General features: G+C 30.8%; 2 protein-coding genes across 2 annotated transcripts in view; one reads left to right on the forward strand and one right to left on the reverse strand.

Moving 5' to 3' along the window:
- LOC143918254 (lachesin-like) overlaps positions 1 to 14,015 on the forward strand; it is a 68,819-nt gene extending 54,804 nt beyond the window's left edge. The window contains exons 5-10 of the mRNA XM_077440039.1: positions 12,278 to 12,406; positions 12,488 to 12,625; positions 13,293 to 13,442; positions 13,528 to 13,599; positions 13,671 to 13,781; positions 13,864 to 14,015. Of these exons, the coding sequence (XP_077296165.1) occupies positions 12,278 to 12,406; positions 12,488 to 12,625; positions 13,293 to 13,442; positions 13,528 to 13,599; positions 13,671 to 13,781; positions 13,864 to 14,015 (752 nt within the window). The remainder of the gene's footprint in view (positions 1 to 12,277; positions 12,407 to 12,487; positions 12,626 to 13,292; positions 13,443 to 13,527; positions 13,600 to 13,670; positions 13,782 to 13,863) is intronic.
- A 2,037-nt stretch (positions 14,016 to 16,052) lies between these two features.
- Positions 16,053 to 20,746, reverse strand: part of LOC143917913 (EGFR adapter protein-like) — a 217,275-nt gene continuing 212,581 nt past the window's right edge. The window contains exons 7-12 of the mRNA XM_077439538.1: positions 18,375 to 18,487; positions 18,031 to 18,246; positions 17,689 to 17,955; positions 17,467 to 17,614; positions 16,438 to 16,605; positions 16,053 to 16,353 (exon numbers count right to left, since the gene is read on the reverse strand). Coding sequence (XP_077295664.1) covers positions 16,144 to 16,353; positions 16,438 to 16,605; positions 17,467 to 17,614; positions 17,689 to 17,955; positions 18,031 to 18,246; positions 18,375 to 18,487 — 1,122 coding nt within the window. The 3' untranslated portion in view covers positions 16,053 to 16,143. The remainder of the gene's footprint in view (positions 16,354 to 16,437; positions 16,606 to 17,466; positions 17,615 to 17,688; positions 17,956 to 18,030; positions 18,247 to 18,374; positions 18,488 to 20,746) is intronic.

Here is a 20,746-nt window from a genome sequence, read left to right on the forward strand (position 1 = left end):
GAGAGTCTTGATTTATTGATCCATTTATATTTCTATTATATATTCTTTATCCAATTATATTATATCACTTTATGTTTAATTATGCATTGTCCTATTTAGTCATATTTTAGCTTTTATTATTTTCTTTTTCATTTGATTGTCTATATGTACTAGATGGGTCTACGTGACGAGACAGAATGTAAAACGACAGAAAACGCAAATATCGGAAAATGCTTTTCCAAGAGGAAAATGCATTTTCCAACAAGAGGAAAATGCTTTTCCTCCCGTATTCTGCGCGCGCACATTAATACGGGAGGAAAAGCCTGTTCCTTTTGTTCCTGTTGTATCCTGCTCGCGCAAATTAAGTGAGTATGTACCGTTTACCATGCACCATTTTTTTTGATCTTTCGACTTAAGATCTTTCGATTTTCGATCTTTGCCTTCCGATATTTGCGTTTTCTGTCGTTTAACATTCTGTCTCGTCACGGAGACCGGTACTAGATATATTTTGTATTTTGTAAAAATCTATGATTGGGCTCAGATGTTATTTTCTTATATTTATTCTTTATTTTTATGAATTTCTACATCTGTTGCTTGTTGATTTTTCACTAACTAAATAAATAAATACATTGTGTATACAATATCGAACTAATTAAATATTAACTTTTTATTTAATATTAATTTTGATCATTCTGGCAGACTTTCAATGCTATTTTGTATTCTATGAAACGATACATATGTATGTATGTACCTATGTATATAACTGGATCAACGTCTCCATCACCGTTTCGATAATAAAAACGTTTTGTTTTTGCCCTGTGGCCATCTGTTGAGTCTCACATTGATCGGAGTTCCGGATAACCGAAAGTTTTCCACGTCGGATAATTAAATCTTTTGTTACTCTCTGTTTATTCTCTCCGGGAAATTTTCTCTTTGGCGCGGAGTTTTCCGTTGATGCTGTCCGTAACGTCACTGAGATAACGATATCGCTCCAAAGGTAACGTATCCTCGCCCGACAGGACAAAGAATTTTCCCGGAAAAGACATTATACTCCGCATACAATAATACAATAAAACCAACTCTTCAATATATATATATAACAAAGGAGCAAAACACATAATACATAATAAAGTAAAAATCATATTTATAATACATATGAAATGTAACGATTTGGTACGCGGATACTGCGATACGGTATATTGAATTGCAATCGTGTCTACAAGACAACAATGCCTCGAGAGGAAGTCGAGTTTGCAGGAATGAATGGAATAAATATAAATTATGGCAAGTCAAAGTTTGACGTCGGCAAACTCGGCAATCAATTTGTTTTCGAACCCCAATAAAGTTATATTAAGAATAATAGAACATTTCCGGTAAATAATACTTGCCCGTGGGAAACGAGCGTGTTGGAGAAAGCTAGTTGATTGATGATTACCATCCGACACTTTCTATTCGGTATCAATGAAATTTAGTTCGAAAGTAATTCATCTATTTAATTGTGTAATAAAGAATATTGTATCAAAGGTTTTGCCTTTGTATTTTTGCCACGTTTCTTCGTCATTTAAATTTACCACTCTAATTGCTCAATTTCGTGCAGGCTATATACTACATGCTATATAGTTTGATTAATAATACAAAAATTTCAGGAAAACGTAATGCAATTTATCCTTTAATATTAAACTGTAATGGTATATATGTATATGTTACAGTGAAAGCATATTTCAAGTGAAAATATATTTTCACCAATTCAAACAATGAATTTACAACGTTTAACTCTATAAATTTAAACCTAACAAACCAATCTTAAATGAATAAGGCCAACCCTTACTTAACCTAGGGCTTCCAAGGCGGTTTAAACCGAAACCGAAATGCCGGCTTTTTGACCATTTTTCAAAAAACCGAAAATGGGCTGTTTTACTCGATCAACCGGCTTTTTAAGGTTTTCTTTAATTAATGTTTTTTTCCTAAAAAAATTATGAATTTCAAATTTCTATGAAAGATCAAAAAAAGGAATAGGCCTTTCTTAAGAAAAGCCGATCAACCGGCTTTTTATTTGTAATAAAACCGAAAACCGGCTTTTTCTTTCGGGCGGTTTGTTGGAACCCCTAACCTAACTTAACCTAACCTAACCCTTAAATAATACCAATCCTAACAATCTAATGATAAATAAATAAAAACAACCCTGAAAATGTAAGTGGTTATGATTGATACACTGAAACGTCAGTGAAAATATATTTTCAATTGAAATATAATTTCACTGTGATATATACATATGTATACATAACCAGCAGTGTGGACTAGTGGTTAACATATTATACTTTCAAGCAGAGTGGTCACGATTCGATTTCCACTTGTAGCTATTGGCTAGACCTTGGTTTCTAACTCCAGGTTAATCATTTCCTATCAGAGTTTGCCAATTTTTTTGATTTTCATCGAAACGCTTCCTGTAAAATTGTCATATCCTATCCAATCTCTCTTGAAAATCTCAAGTTATTCAACGTCTTGAGGTTCGCCGATTTGTATAATACATAAAATGCTGCAAAAATGTCCCCATAGATGTCACTGTGGATGATGTTTGTATGAATTCACATTATATAAATTCTTGTATTAATTGTTTTGATCGTTTTGTATTGGATTGATCGTAACTAGCAGCGTGGAATAGTGGTTAGCATATGTGCTTTCAAACATAGTGGTCACGGGTTCAAGTCCCACTGGTTGTTGCTGGCCAGACCTTGGTTTCTGAATTCTCGTCGATCGTTTCCTATCGGAGTTTACCAATTTATTTGATTTTCATTGAAACGATTCCACAAATTGGCAACCTTTGTCCATTTCTCGCAATTTTGTTCTCGCAAAAATGCTGCAAATTTGTCCATAAATATCTCTAAAATTTTCAAGTTTTTCAGCATCTCGAAATTTGACGATTTATATTTTAAGAAATGTTAGTTAGTTTATCGTATTATATGTAGTACATTTAATATGATTATGTTTGACTGAAATAAAAAAAAAAAAGGGAATTTTGTATTATTTTATATATGCATGAGAAGAATTCAAAAATATGTACGCAATGTATGATAATATTTGAACAAATCTGACGTTTTTTATGTGCATAATATTCTCATATTAAAAATTTATGTATACAAACATGTATATGTATGCCACTTTAATACACTCTGTTTATACTGTAACAATATTATAAAGGTAAAATTGTCTGACATTCAAGTTATTCACTTAAGTCTGAAAGGGCTATTTTGAATATTCTGTATACGCCCGAAGGGAAAATAATAAAGTTTAACCTTTGCCAATGCCATAACAGATTTGTCTGTTTGTGTCAAACATTGAATTCTAATATAAAGCAATTTTTTAAAGTACATTACTACTAATCTTAATATTCATACCATTGTATAAGAGAAGCCTATTTCATTAGATACAGTATATAAAATAAGCTTTTTGGCAAACATTTATTTAGTAAATAGTTTGATTATTTCAAATTGCTAATTTGTACCGAAACATTACAGTAGAAAAGAAATAATCAACGATTATTTCATTTATTATTGCGTGTGATATTTGCATCACAAAATCTGTTAATTATTTATACATGACTTAATTAATTATATACGGGGTGCTATGAAGCTAAGTGCAAAGGCTTAAAGAGTTGATAGTTCATATCATTTAAAATATTTTGAGCCACTCATAACTCAGTACAAAGTCTTATTTTATTTTTTTTAACTTCATATTTAAAGATTTTTAATAAAAACACCAAAATGTCACAGTTCATTCCTAATACTGCCCAAGTTAAAAGTGGTATGTTAGTCATTTTTTTTTTGTTTTTTTTTAATGTTAATAATAATAATCAAATATAAATATATACAACCATCTGTGTCAACAGAAAAAAAATATTAGAGGCACAATGAGTTTTCAAAAATTTGTCTAGTAGGAAAAAACGTATATTTTTTAATAAATTTTCAAACATGCCTACTTATTGCCTTTTCTTTTAAGATACCACTCATGCAGATGTCTTGCCAATTATCATAATTAGGGTGTAAAAACCTAATTGAGGGAGCGCATTTTTACTAAAAATCTTTAAAAATGAAATAAAAAAAAACCATAAGACTTTGTACTGAGGTACATAATATGTGTGGCTCAAAATGTTCTTAATGATATGATCTATCAATCTTTTAAAGCCTTGCACTTAGCTTCATTACATCCTGTATATATTAGGTAAATCGAAAAGAAATGTCATTTTTTTATGATACAACAAAACATTTATTTAAAACTGATCTTTTTTTTAACAGTTCCGTCTTTAATCGTTCCAATTGAGCACAATACAACTCTGCAGTAACCGTCTGTCCAGGTTTCAACAATTCGTAATGAATTATTCCCAAAACATCCCAACATACACATAGGAGAACTTTTTTCAACGTCAATGTTGGCCGAGGGGTAGGCACAGGTACCTGGTTCGATGATAACCATTGTTTTTTTCTCCGAGAATTACTGTAAAGGACCCACTTCTCATCCCCAGTAACAATTCGTCTTAGAAATGGATCTGTTTCGTTTCTGGACAATAGAGATGAACATATTGTTACGCGTTGATCTATGGCCGTTGGTGAAAGTTCGTGCGGTACCCATACACCCTGTCTATTTTTTTTTTCCAAGCCTTTTTAAATGGTTTTGAACTGTTGTACGTAGACAACCAAGGTCTTGTGACAATTCATGTATTGTTTTGCGCGGATCGGATTCCACTAATGAATTCAGGGTGTCATCATCGATTTTAAGGGGTCTTCCTGTTTTTGGTTTGTCCTTTAATGATCTATCGCCACTTTTGAACTTTTTAAACCATCTATAGCACTTTCGAGTATCCAAGATGTCTCCATAAATATCACGGATGGTCTGGGTAGCTTCTTTTGACTTTAATCCTTTGTCAAATAAAAATAGCATAAAATATCGCAAATGTGTTTCTTCAATCTCAGGCCTCTGCATTTTTCTACTAAGGCCAAAAAAATAAAACAAATGTCAAAAATGAAAGATTACTAATAGAGCTTCAAAATGATACTAACCACGACGTGTTAACTCGACGGCAACCGTTGACAAACTGATTTCAAAGTGACGCAACAAAAAAATTACATTTCTTTTCGATTTACCTAATATATATATATAGCATATATAGCTAAACTCTATGATTAACCCTCCCTCACCAAAGTGTGGTATGCAAGTGCCCCAATTTTTACGTTTTTCGTAATAACAATGTGGTTTTCATAGCTATACACCATATATTTCTTGTATTTCTAGAATGAACTACAATAAATTTATTTTAATAGATTTTATAAGATTTATAAAAGGGGTACATCGTAAAAAAATACATTTATACGTGTCTACGTTCCAAAGTATGGTTTAAAGGCGAGCGATAAGTCATGTCTTTGACTGTTCGCTTGCATATTCTTGTTGATCGATGAATCAATGCGAGAGAAAGAGACAGCTTTATTTTCTTAAATTATTGTTTTCGTCGCTTTTGGCGCGTGGCTATTGAGTCAAGCAGTCGCCTGTTGGCCTTACCTATGTGCGTTTGCGTGTTGATGCTTGTCGTTATTTTTTAATACAAAAATAGTCAAAAACATGCTATAGGACTAAGACTTTTTTATGTTGATGTATAAAATGATTAATGAGATATATATTGAACCCATTTGTATTGAGAAAAGATGTATTTTGATTAAAAAATACTGGGGTCTTACTCGACTCCTGTTTGGAACACTCGTTCGATCTCGACGCTCCGTCCTTCAAAGGTTAATATTTGTAGCCCTTGTAAGTTCCAATTGTATTGGATTTCATTTTTAAACACATAATAAAAAGTTGTAAGCTTGATCCACTTCCTTCACCAAATTATCGTACGATATTCGAAGCATATAAAGTGGGGTCATTTCGACCTATTGAATTTGGATCGAAAAAAAAACCAATAATAGATCCAAGATAAGGTCCGAGACATTCGTAGAAATGAAAGTGTCCAGTAGCCCTCTAACAGCCACCTCCAGAGTACCGAAAGTGCTCGCGGGGATTATTTACACTTTCCGCAATTCGCAGGGGAGGGTTTTGGGGGGCTTGCGTGGTAATGGGCGATTTTCACCCCCTGAATCCCGCATAAAATCATAGTTTCGCGTGCGATTTGTACCAAATCAATTTTATTGCCGACGGGGTGCCGATCACCCTTCCTCTCCGAGTCCATGGATGAGACGTTTAGATAGTCAAATGTGACGAAAGTGTGGAAATAGACCCCGATGTGAAAAGTTTACGACGCCGGAGATGGCCGGGGAAAACCGATGCTTTATTCGTAAATCGCTTCGAATGTGGGTGAATGTGGTAGTTGACTTCAGGTGTAAACAACCATTCAACTTTCTGTATGGTTATTGAAATGTCACAGTTCATAGGGGACGTGTATTGTTTCGAGTAACTGTGAATTGAATGAAAGGAAAAGCGACTGTAGATCAGACAAAGGATTCAACTAGGTGGTGGATTTATATGTTATGTCTATGATTTATATCATAAATTAAAATCTATTCAATTATATGTACATGACTGCTGAATTCTGATTGGTCGAAATCAAACTGTACGATCTTTGTAGTCTAAAATCATTAATAAACCATTAAAGGGTATGAATGTTTCTCCCACTAAGTTTTCCAGTCTAAATACTACATAGCATATGAACTACATAGTGTTGTGATATTCTCGGTAATAACACTGTTCGACACGAAAAATGGTTCAGAGACGAAATATGACTTTTCTTATAGAATTATGCCCAGTGAACACGAATCTGGTAGTAAAAAATGTTGATTGGCTTGAGATTCGGAGATACATATGTGTTTTATAAATCGCGCGATTTTTCTATATGTTGGTGTTGTTCGGTCGATGTCTCAAAATATGTCAATTTCCTGTTCAAAATTAATATTGGAATCTATAATCGGATATTTTATCTTTCATTTGTAGTACTTTTCAGCTTTCAAATCTCTCTAAGACTTAGAGTCTAAGTAGTCATCCTGTTCAAATCAAAAGTCAAAAGTACGTATTTTCACTTAGGATTTTTTCCCACTGTTAATACTATTGTATATTGAGTTTTTTCTATTGAAACATGTTTATTGAGATTGAGAAAAATGGTTCAGAGACAAGATATGACTTTTCTTATAGATCTATGCCCAGTAAACACGAATCTGGTAATCAAAAATGTTGATTGGCTCGAGATTTGGAGATATATGTGTTTTTTCTATATCTTGGTGTTGTTCGGTCGATGTCTCAAAATTTGTCAATTTCCTGTTAAAAATGAATATTGGAATCTACAGTCGGATATTTTATCTTTCATTTGAAGTACTTTTCAGATTTCAAATCTCTCTAAGTAGTCGTGGAGTTCAAATCAAAAGTCAAAAGTACGTATTTTCACTTGGGATTTTTTCCCACTGTTTATACTACTGTTTAATACTTATTTATATTGAGTATTTTCTATTAAAACATGTTTATTGAGATAGTGTTCTGGTCACACTATTTTTTGTTTTCGTTTAAAAGGGTTAACTGGAAGTGTACTGAACTTTAAATCGGTAAAATTGCGACCAAAAAGGTCGTACTATTGTTTACTCGTATTTACACGAATCTGAATGGAATTCATAGGGATAATATATTAAATTATCTTTATATGAAAATTAAATAAAATTCCACTTAGAAAAATCATATTTCGACTACTCTTGTAGATTAATAACAAAAATTCTATTGATAACTGGCTTACCTCGATAAAATAAACGAATTTTTGTTATCCACGAGAATAGTTGAAATTTGATTTTTCTAAGTTGAATTTTATTTAATTCTCATATAAAGATAATTTAATATATTATCTCTATTAATTTAATTCAGATTCGTGTAAATGCGAGTAAACACTAGTACGACCGTTTTGCTCGCAAATTAACTATTTTAATTTTTAGTTAAAATTAAAAATAATTAAATAATATGTATCTTTGGAGTAAGTTTAAAATGTTTTCTAATTAGCTCAATTTTAATTCGTCTTGAATTATGATTACTTTTATATACTAATTCGGTCCTTTTAACAATGTCAAACTTTATATTTGCATAATTTAAAGATTTACTCTTACAAACTTATTGCCATCGTTCAATAAAAACCCATTAACTGACATATGATATATATGTAAGATCTATATTATATTTAATATATATATTTTAAGATCTGTATTAACTTATATTAAAAGTCAATCAAAGAAATGTGTTGAAAAAGTGTTCTAATTATAGCCAAGTGGAAAAATTAATATAAAATAGTGTTGATATTAGAAAATAAAAATGGTTGATATTTTATCATATTTCCTAGACAATTGTTTTTTATTGTTCAAATCTTTGCATACATATACTTTATTCAAAATAATAGAAACACTGACGATATGTATAAAAGTTATGTTTTAATAACACGTTCATTGCTGTTGTTCATATAGTTTTTTTATTATTTTTTGAAAGATTGAAATTAGAATTTTGTATGAAATTTCGAATAATTGCAAAACTTCATACATATTTATTCCAAATCCAAATTTGATATTGAAATTGATATGTAGGTAATATATATGATATTCATTTAAATTCAGATTTATCTACAACAATACAAACCATTAGCAATTAATTGTGTTATGTTAATAAATTTTATGCAATCATAAAGTGTGCAACGAATATAATTCCGTATATGTAGATAAAACACATAGTCGTTAAACGAAATTTACATTAACATTTTTAATACGTTTTGTATGTAATTTATGTACATAAGCTTTAATATTTTCATTATAATTTATTTTCAGATAATAATACAACAGTCATAGAACACAAAAATACGATTTAATATACATAAGTATATGAATGTATTAATAGTAAGCAAATCACAACGCAAACACATCATATTCAAGGGTCGTAAAATTTTTGTAAGACGTTGATTAAATAGATAACGACGATAAAACATTTATAGATGTATAAAAAAATAGTTTATGATCACTGCACTATTTTCCGGCGAATAAAAGTGTCGGATACAGCGAAAAAGGCGAGTTTTATCTGACCTCCCCTCCCGATATCCCGTCTGAAAGTGGGCTTAATTATTTGATTGGATATTTTCCAATATTGCGGAGTCGTGACATATTTTCCCCGGCCAAAGTTTCCCGGAAAACTTTCGTCATTTCCTCGGCAAACGTATCGCCGAATTAATATCGCGTTCAACCACCAAGACTATCCCATCGCATCGCGTCGAATTCACTCGTTTTTTTCCATCTATTTTATCGCGTGAAAAGTTTTTACATGAAAATAATCAAGTAGGGATTTATGTATATCTGATTACTAATCGTACCAATCTAATAGCGGACATCAATCCATGTTATGTAATTATATAATGCATTTCGCAGTTTATAATCAATTACACGATTAAACAATGGTTCACGAACCTTTTTGAACCCACCCTCACCGAAGTGGGGTATGCAAGTGTCTCAATTTTTACGTTTTTCGTAATAACTATGTGGTTTTCAAAGCTATATACCCTATATTTCTTGTATTCCTAGGATGAACTATAATAAATTTATTTTAATAGATTTTGTACGATTTAGAAAAGGGGTACATCGTAAAAAAATACATTTCTACGTTCCAAAGTATGATTTAAAGGCGGTAGCGATAAGTTATGTTTTTTACTGTTCGCTTGCATATTCTTGTTGATCGATGAATCAATGCGTGAGAAAGAGACAGCTATATTTTCGTAAGCTATTGTTTTCGTCGCTTTTGGCGCGTGGCTATTGAGTCATGCAGTCGCCTGTTGGCCTTACCTATGTGCGTTTGCGTGTTGATGCTTGTCGTTAATTTTAATACAAAAATATTCAAAAACATGCTATAGGACTAAAAATTTTTTATGTTAATGTATAAAATGATTAATAAGATATATATTGAACCCATTTGTATTGAGGAAAGCTGTATTTTGATTAAAAAATACTGGTCTTACTCGACCCCGGTTCGGGACACTCGTTCGATCTCGACTCTCCGTCCTTCGAAGGTTAAAAGCCATTGGAAATTTACAAAGAGTCTGTGATTTTAAAGAATCAACTTATTATCTGTAGTTCATTTTACTTCGAACTGAAATATACCATTTCCTTTACTTGTGATTTGATAGAATATTAGTCTACAACTCAAAAATGTTGTCCTCATCTTGTCAAACGAGCTATAAGTTTTAATTACATTTGTAACAACCAGAGCCGTAGCAACTTTTTGGCGCCCGCGACAAATACATATCTAATTTGGCACCCCTTTATTCGATTTTTCTGCCACTACTTTATTCGACCCCTTAAACATGTGTGTTTTTCACGAAAAAAATCAAGTATAATTCTTGTATCAATGTGATGAATATAAAAAAAATCAATAAGTTTAATAAACTGGAAGTGGGATTTTTTCCTCTTAGAAAGGTCAAAAATGTTGTCGCCACAATTCTTTCTACACCCCTGGACGTATCAAGCTAAGAATTTATAATTGTATTCTTTATGTACTAACTTAGAGCTGATTAGGTTTTGGTCAGAATTTGTAAGCCGGAACTAGTATTTTTTTTTTAAAACAATATTTCATTATTTTATTTTGACCTTTTAAATTATTTTAATCTTCTTGATATTTATTGTGTATAATACTAATAGTGATTTTAAGTAACAAAAAAAATTGAACAAAATTCGATAACGAGAAGTAGAACTTTTGCCTTGTGCAAGTTTCCATACATTTGCGTTCAATTTGTATCGAAAATGCTGTCATAGCTATTAGTATTTCATAATGCTGCCGGTCTTTACGGTTCAATATCGAATTTTGTTTTGTGACTTTCTTATATTCCACAAATACATAGATAAAGTCATGGGTTGGTCACACCCGAATTTTTTTTTAATGTTTTAAATAAAAATATATATTTATTGGAATATAAAAAATGAACAATCGAATTAAATTACCAGAACTAAAAATAAGCATTTTTATTTTTTGAAGTTTTGTGAAAACAAATCTATATTAGACAATATATGTATGTACATATTATGTAGACGAGTATTTTATTTTTAATTTATATATTATTTTTTGAAACAACCAAAAAAAGCGTTGCAGGTGAAAATTTGTTTAAGATCTAAAAATAAAACTTAAATATTTTCCTTATTCTATTAGAATTATTGTAACTTGATAGTTTCAAACAAATGCGCCCTTTCGCATCCGGCGCCCTTGGCAATTGCCCAATTGCCAACGCGTTGCTACGGCACTGGTAACTACATTTCTATGCAGATTTTTAACACTATTAACAATTAAAACAAAAACTCTAGGTAGATGACATGTCCTTCTATGTCAAATACAACACTATAGTTCAATTTAAGATAAACAACAACCTTCACATTGACCTGTATTTATAAATATTAGTACACATATCATTCTAATATAATTTTGATGATTTTATTTTATGAAACTATTTTATGAAATTATGTTTTTGAAACATTATTCTTGTATCTATTATAATTGAAAAAGAGAATAAGAATCCCTGATCTTTAGTCAATTGTAAAATGAATATATGTATGTATATAATTGAAAAGTGATTTCTATGTTTGTTTGAGGTTTTATTCAATATGTCGAATTTCATTTCAAGATCAACATAAGATTTCGTGCCAATTGATTCGATATCATCCTGAAAAGTTATTTGTATATAAACATTTGATCTTTTTAAATTAATTAATTAATCGATGATGTTTGATATAATATAATATGTACATATTTATACATACATATGTTCTCCATCTCCTTTTAGCTCTGTATAATATATAATATGTCACTCAAAAACGATCACTGTTTAATTATTTGTATACGTATATAATCTTTGGCATTAACAATGTTCATATATATTCACATAAATACATATATTCGGGATACGACGACGTAACAAAATACGTTTCCTTTGATTTGTGTCACAATATGAAAGCGTACCATGTAAGAATGTTTTATGTAAATTTTGGGAACTTTATATGGCACAAAAGAACATAATTTATATTCAAAAAAGCTTTTGTGTTGAAAATGCGGTGAGCATAATAAGATATTGGAAATATTATAATTCTCTTCAGAAAAGGATAATCTTAAGTGCACACTGGAAATTATTTTTCACAAGTCAAAACAATGATAAATGTACTGTCAAATCGAAGTTGCCAAATAATTTATTAAAAATTTTCATAGATTATTTATATTGATACAATTATTGCCTTCACAAATAATATAAATCCTTCAATCTTTTTGCTTTCAGCATTGTGGTTCGACGGAGGACAACTCACCATTGCTAAAACGACTCGAATTCATGCTGGAGCATATCTTTGCATAGCATCGAATGGTATACCACCTTCGGTCAGTAAGAGGGTCACACTCAACATACAATGTATGTTATATTAAGTCATAGTCTATATGTAATAATATACATAGCATTTTGAAGCTTATCTAACAATGATGCAACTTTCAGTTACGCCGATGATTTGGGTCCAAAACCAATTAGTAGGAGCGATTTATGGACACTCTGTAGCTTTGGAATGCCATTCAGAAGCATCTCCGAAAGCTATTAACTACTGGACTAGAGAAAAGGGAGAGATGATAACCAACAGTGAGAATTTAATACATTTGTATTGAGGTTTATGGAATGATGCAGTGATATGATGTTTTGAGAACCAAACATGTAGAATCATTTTAAATCTATAAATTAAAAAAAAAATACATTAGTAGAAACGAAAATAAATACCTTTGTATAACGTACATTTGGTTTTCTATATAAATTTATGGCCTTACAATCTCAAAGGCCAACTTCTTAAAACCAAACCAATTACTGTGATCTTGTATCATCTTATATCTTTATTCACAATTGAGTAAGCTCTTTATTCGGTTACTGATGAACCTTCTCCTTTTATTTTTGGATAGTGCTTCTATTAAAATCCAAGCCGTTCATATTATAGATTGAACTCAACCGTGTCTTCTTACCTCTTTATAAAAAACACATACCAATCAAATCATATATGTTTTCATATGTATCTTAATTCTATCTATGTAGTACCTTCCGTGATTCTGGTGACTCCATAACAGTATTAGGGTCCAAAATTGATGATCATAAATCAGTAACAATCTGTAAATAGCCTTTCATATATGAGATACAACTTTAAATAAATGTTTCAGTATAGAATATATGTATGTATTGAAAAATTCCAAAAGCCTTGAATAAAGTTTATAAAATTTTCCATAGATTGCTCTTTTATGCATACATGTTTTACACATTCCAGACGATAAATATCAAACATCCATCATAGAAAATGGATACAAGATGGTAATGAGACTACTTGTAAATAGCATAGAACAAGAAGATTTGGGAACGTACAAATGCGTGTCAAAAAATTCGTTGGGTAACACCGACGGAAGCATAAAAGTATACGGTATAAATATGTCCTATGTATATTCAACTGTTATTGTTTAGAATTTATATTTTTAATACATATTTAATGACCGTTTTTCAATCAGGTATACCAATACCAACTACAGTGGCAACGACTACTACGACAACGACTATGGCTACGACCACGGTGACTCGAGGTATTTGTAATACATTATGATAACAAAGACAATCCTATATATGTATGTGTATTAAAATCAAACTATTTCAGGTTCAAAAAAGCCTGTAAAGAGTCGCCACAATACAGTCGTGCATAGACCGACGCCGATTCCGGAATACAAAAATATTTCAACCAGTGACAGAAGTGTCAAAAAAGCCAAAGGTAATCTCTTTTCCAAATCTGCACGATTCAAATAAGCAATATTTCACTGTTATTAATGGTTTATTTACATATATTTTTTCAGAAGTAAGTGGGACCGTGAGTCTAGTGGACTGGCCACAACAGCACAACACGGTCTCATCAAACATATCATTACCAACGACGTTTTGTGATATACCAGTAATAATATTTCATTTAATGTTATACTTTATGCCGTTCTCACTTACCCGGTTGTGATGCTTTGTCTGAGAAAACAATTACTTACATTAAGTGAATCTCGTTTGGCGATGTAATATATATGTAATAAAGTATATAAATATAAATAAATAATTTATAAAACCTTGCGGTGCGTTGATTTTGTATGTAAATAAACGATGAGATTGAAAGTCTGCGTGGAAAATTTAATTTGGGTAATTTATTTAGATGTTTCATATAAATATTATAAATTATACAATCACTAAATAACATGTGATACCAGATCAAATAAAAATATATAGCTTTAAAAATAATTGTCTATGTTACAACATTAAATTTTGTGTTAAATAATAATTATAATATTCAATGACTTATGATACATTATTGTTAACATAATGTATGTTTATTAGAGTAGCTCTCGTTTTGCTAAAAATTTTTTTTTTTGCATACCAATAAGTAAAACGTACGAATATTCTTTTAAAGATATAGAAAGAGCATTCAAAAATTATTTTATTTTGATAGTGTTAGTTTTGTTTGAATTTTCAAGTATTTCAAAGAAAAAAATATTACACCTATTTAAAATAAAAATCAGGTTATACAATTTATTAAGAAAATCGTACATATTGGAATGTAAAAAAAATTCAACAAAGAAAGAACTACTCTAATATATTTATAATATATATAATATATGTATATGTATGAAATCACATAACAATTATTATTCTGCTATGAAATAAAGCTTCTTCGTCGTTTAAGCAGAACTCAAAATAAATCCATACGAGTATCTCATATTAGAACATTTCAGGCATTTCACATAACAAGCTATTTTTTTCATAGTTATATTATTATTAATTTTATTTTTTAACATATTAAAAGCTCAACGTATTTCAAGCAAGGCAACGTTGTACGTGATATGTTGAGCACAGTTCTCAACCCAGATATGCCCGTTGAAGACCTTTTAATGATATTTTTACAGCATTATATGTGTGTAGTTTATGATTAAATCGTATATTTGAAAGACTTACATATTGTAAATGACAGTGGTATAAAATGAATCAGGCATATTTGGGTTAATAATGAGGGGCCATATTCCTTTCATCATTCTCTGTACAATTTCGTGACATAATTGTGTAATTTTGTACATATAAAACAGAATAAAATACAAATGATATGTGTGAAACAGTAAACGTGAATTTATATAAGATGAAAAGTATTGCCTTTTAGTTTGATATTTAATTAATATAATTTTTCTTTCACTATGGAAAAATCAACATAACAAAAGATGCATCTTTCAAACAAATATATATTATAAAATTGCACTGAAATCAAAAATCACGTGCTTTTGACTTCACCAAAGAGTTTCAACAATATAAATGAATCAAGTCATACTAAATTTATATCACAACTTTGATTATAAACATTAAAATATACACTAAATCAGTGTTTCTTAAATCAAACGATCTTGCGGTGAGTATGGTTTGAAGTATTTTAAATAGATTGTGGCTATTTGCAGGCACTATATCGGCGAATTATTGGCTATTTGCAGGTACTATATCTGCGACAGGCGCAAAGCCTTCTGCGCATGCGTGTGAACTTATAATCCGATTATAATTTCTTACATTGAATGTATGCTATACTTGTTTAATCAATCGTTCATTATTTTAATCTTATATGTTTAATCAATCGTTCATACTACGTCACTTTACGAGTTCGAACTAAATTTTAAGAGGTTTAAAACAAATAGCCAATAATTCGCAGATATAGTACCTGCAAATAGCCAATAATGTGCAGATATAGTACCTGCAAATAGCCACAACCTTTTAAATATTGTGTGATCGAAATGAACAAAGAGACCCTCAAATCAAAACTTCGAAACTGTTAGAAATTTAATTTACATCCACAACTGTATAACTTTCAATTGAACAGACTTTAAGAAACACTGTTTTCAATCTCTAACCATAGACATAGAAGAACATCGACTAACTTAAGTAAAGGCTTGACGTGTTTCGAGACGAGAGTTGGTAAAAACATCGTTAAAAATATACATAAGTAAATGTATGATACGAAATCATTATAAATTAAATCTGTTTCACAATAAAACAAAAATAAACCAATCACGTGGAATTAATAAAGCAATGGTTAAAATCACAACACACCGCGCACACGGCGATCACACATTCAAGTCGGCCATCATTTTTCGAAAATCGGCTAGCGTATTGTAATCGGGATCGTTATCTATGTCCTCAAAGTCTCTATTCGTATCCGTCTTAGCAAAACTAGGGTTGTACCGTGACAATGACAGCGGACACGGTAACAACTCAGGCATTACACTATGGTGGGTGATGAGAGCCGTCAATGATGTGAACTCTTTTGTGAAACCCTGAAAATTAACAACAAACAAAATAATAACAATAATAGCTACAATCTGATGTGAAAGAAAATTTCAGCAGTGTTCATTGAATACCTTTATTTTATATCCTTTATTAGTGTGTAGAATAAGATAATGCGCAATGCCGCTTGGTTGAAAATCTCTTGGAACTCGCAAAGACAATGCAAAGCAACCTGACTTTGTTGTGCTTTCTCGAACCATAAAGGCACCGACTGGTTGACCTCCCAATACTTCCAAGGCAATCTGAAATAATGATTACAGTACATCAATAAATATTGATTGAATTGTGTCAGGACCAGATAAATGATTATTACATTTCTCTGGTCAGGACTATGCTTGTAGATATACAACAAACTTATTGTTATTTAAATATGTTGTAGTAACAGTAATTTTAACTAAAATTATTGCATTCAAAGATGTATTTTCATATGATATGTCAGTTGTTGAGCCAATAATTCCATGATTTGAAGTTCATAAATACTTTGGCTATAAATTATGAACGAACTTTCAGTTCAATTTGATGGTTACATTTTAGAAATCAGTACACATTATTATTTAGTCCATTTTCATATACTTATTTAATTATGTAGTATTTTTTGTAACTACGCATACAACTTAACCTTATATTTATTTATTTAAAGTTTGGACCATTGTAGCATTACAAGAATTCCTAATGCGCCACAATGGTCAAAAATATAACAGAAAAGAAACAAAATAATAACTAAAGAAATTAGACATAACAAAAACAAAACTTATATATATACACAAACAACTAATAATAATAACAATTACAAATTATAAAAAACAACAAATAAGGGAATGTCTTATAAAAGAAAAAAGAGAATATTATAGGTTATGTTACATCGCAAAGAAATTTCAATTTGTACATATATTGAAAAAGGTCGAACTGGTTTCTATTATTAATTACATTAATGAAAATCAAACATAGTCAGGTTGCTAAATTAATAAAAAATATATATCTAATAGAATATTTGAATACTTTTCAATATTTCTACACTCTATTTGAAATTATGTATAGGTATATACATTCTGATATTCAATACATATTTTGTAAAATTAAAGAACATAATATAATATACTAACTTCTCTGGGTATGCCAGCTTGAAACCATGGAGCCAACCTTAATTCAGCCTCTTCTCGACTACTAAGGGAATCACTCCGAGCTGGTAGCAACGGAGGTGAGCCTCCGCCACCACACGAAGAACTACTAGAACTTGGTATCCTCAATATTCTAAATCAACAATAAAAAATAAATAAAACCTATACACATTAGCCATGGATGATCAAACCAAAAATGTGGCTTACCTATTATTATTATTTTTGTTATTGTTATTTTTTTTCAATAGTTCAACGTCGAAATTCGACGAATTCGTTTTATCGATGCATGGAATCGCATTGTTTATATTTACATTATCTATATGGATATGTTTCATTGGAATCGACGATTTCTGTATGACTTCGTCGTTCACGAGACTATTCTTGGTCACATCGATCATCGCCGATTTGATGTCGTTGTCGGATATCGCCTCATTCACATACCCGCCGTTCAACGTCACCGGTTTGTGCGAGGGACTGGAACGTGTAAAAATATATTCATATAAAAATTACAAGCACTGTTTAGTTGTTTTAAATTCGTAGAAGACTTACCTTGTGGGTGTATCTGGTACGAGAGGTGTACTGTCATCGGTATGAGTCGCCTGAAGTAACAACGCTCCGGAAAGACCCAAAGCTAGTCTCTTCATCAGAGGTGGTTTGTCCACTAAACGTTTGTAAGAATTTAATTCAGTCGGTGAGTTTGATTCTTCAGAACTACTAGGACTCGTCGACTCATTTATTTCTCCTTTTAAATTGTTGTTTTTCAAGCTGAAACAGAAGTTCAATATTTTTAGTATAAGATCATTTATTATATATAAAATATATAATTGAAAATGATTTTATGTTGAATTGATGATATCATACAGGTGTTAAATAGAATATAGAGAAAGAAAAACCTGTGCGTTCCAGAAAAATTGTGTGGATAGTGATGCCTAAGGCCGGGTATACTGTTTGGTGCTCGGATTCCCATGGTGGAAAGATCTCCTGAATGATTATTCGTTACTTCCTTCTGAAAACACAATAATTCAGCAATTAATGAAAAATATTTAGTAATATGAATAAAATTCAATAATAAATAGTATATTATTTTTTACATGAAAATTCAAATTGAACACAAACAGTTTAAATATATGTTAATTTTTCAATGAAACAAGAATTACATTTTTCATTCAATAAATTTTTCATGCTTATAGATATATAATATATACAGAACACAGATATTATTTTACAAAAAAAGTTTTTTAAAAGCAAACCTCTTTTTTAGTTTTGTATATAATATTAAGATATATAAATTATTATTTTGAATAAAAATATCAATAATTTTATTTTACTACCGCCATCTACATACATATGTTAAAAACTAAAGACTACATAGACGTCACCCAGATTTCTAATTTGCAAACTTCAAACGCGTCTTAAACGATATTTTATCTCTATCATAATGGCGGAGTATCCATTTACTTAAATTGATGACCAAAATGAGCAATATGGCAAAGTATGAAAACGATAGGATAAGAGGCTAATTTTTTCCTGAATTTTAATCGTAAGTGAAACGTAAAGGAAGTTTGTAATAAAAAAAGATCCAACTCAAATTAACAGATATGATTACCATTATTTAATCGAATTTAATCATTTTTCCTTCATATTATGCAAAAACTAATTCACAAAGTTACGGTTCTATACCATTCATGTGGTTTAGATCTTTTATGTAGAACTAGGTCTATGTATGTATATTTAAACGTTTGAAAACTATTGTTAAAATTAATCAAAACTCAATATATCGTACTGATTTTTGGGTAGAAAAACGCATCGAAACGAAAAACACCTATTTGTAACCATATATCTATGTACGTGCTGTAAGGAAAATTGTTATAGAAGAGAATATTTGTCTTAAATTACATTGTAATAGATTTATAATAATAATACACAAACTATGTATGTATGAAGATGGTGTCATTCAGTTGATGGGGTTCATCGTAGAAAAACGAATAAAAAAGCACGTTATAGAAATGATTACTGTATGCTATGCTAGATTTGAGGTTGCTAAATATGCTAATATATTATAATATCGAATAGTAAGCTTTATATGAAGTTTTAGAAAGGCCAAAATTTAATTAAAATTTTATCAGAATCCTAATCTGGTACATCAAATAGAATCAATCAAATTCAAATTCAAAAGTTCGTACAAAAAGTATTAGAATACTCGGATTTAGTTACCCTAGTCAGAATGCAATATGATTGAAGAAGATACTCCAAATCTTTGACTACATGAAAAAGAGAGAGTAAGTTAGTAGTAGTTCTAACTTATGTACAAGAAGTTGATTCCAGTTAAGGAAAGAATACAAGTTGCCACTTTAGTATGTGGCCTACCTTCACATATATGTATACTTTAGTATGCGATCTACCTTCACGTTTTTACTTTAATATGCGGTCTCACTGTTTCAGTTCTTGCGTGTGACAGTGAGACTGAATAATTCCGACCCTAACAACCTAATCTTAAATTAATAGGGCCAACCCTAACTTAACCTAACCTAACTTGACCCTTAAATAAATAGGTGTTTTTTTTGTGAAAATATTGATGAAATAAAACTTAAAAAAAAAAGATATCTTAGCAGCTATTTATTTAAGGGTCCGGTTAGGTTAGGTTAAGTTAGGGTTGGCCCAATAAAAAACAAAAATGATAATAAACAGGTCGTTGCTAAGATACAAATAAAAAAAAATAGTCGATTCAAAGGTAGATCGCATACTAAAGTGGCACCGAATACAAAATCAATACAAAATTGGAAAAAGTTCATTAGAAGTCTTCATCGACTGAAGGCCCAAGTAAAAGTTTCAGCATAAACTACATGTGTAGGCAACATAATTCTAAGTAGGGGTGAGGACTGCCAAATTAAAAAAAATCTTTGGATTAATTCATAAGATATGGATTAAGTCATTAATAATTCATATCCAGAGTACACCTTGAAGTTCAGCTTAAAGGGCGAGCACTTTTTTACTACGACCGTGACCCTTCGACGTCATAAAACATGGAATAGGCAGAAACGCGCCCGTAAAGAGGCAGTCGATAAACCGTCACTTTTTCCGCGCTGGGGAAAGCTAACTTTCGCAGATTGAAAAGGCGAGCGAGGGGCGTCCGTGATATCGGCAATAAAAAAAAATAACACGGGCCGTAAAACGTCGACTAGTTCGCGGGGTCTAGATAAGATTAGGTCAAAATAAACCGCGGCCCTCACAAATAAACCTGCGGCAATAAACGTCGTTTAGTGGC

Source organism: Arctopsyche grandis, chromosome 10, assembly GCF_051622035.1.
Source record: "Arctopsyche grandis isolate Sample6627 chromosome 10, ASM5162203v2, whole genome shotgun sequence".
In the NCBI taxonomy this organism is placed as follows: domain Eukaryota; kingdom Metazoa; phylum Arthropoda; class Insecta; order Trichoptera; family Hydropsychidae; genus Arctopsyche; species Arctopsyche grandis.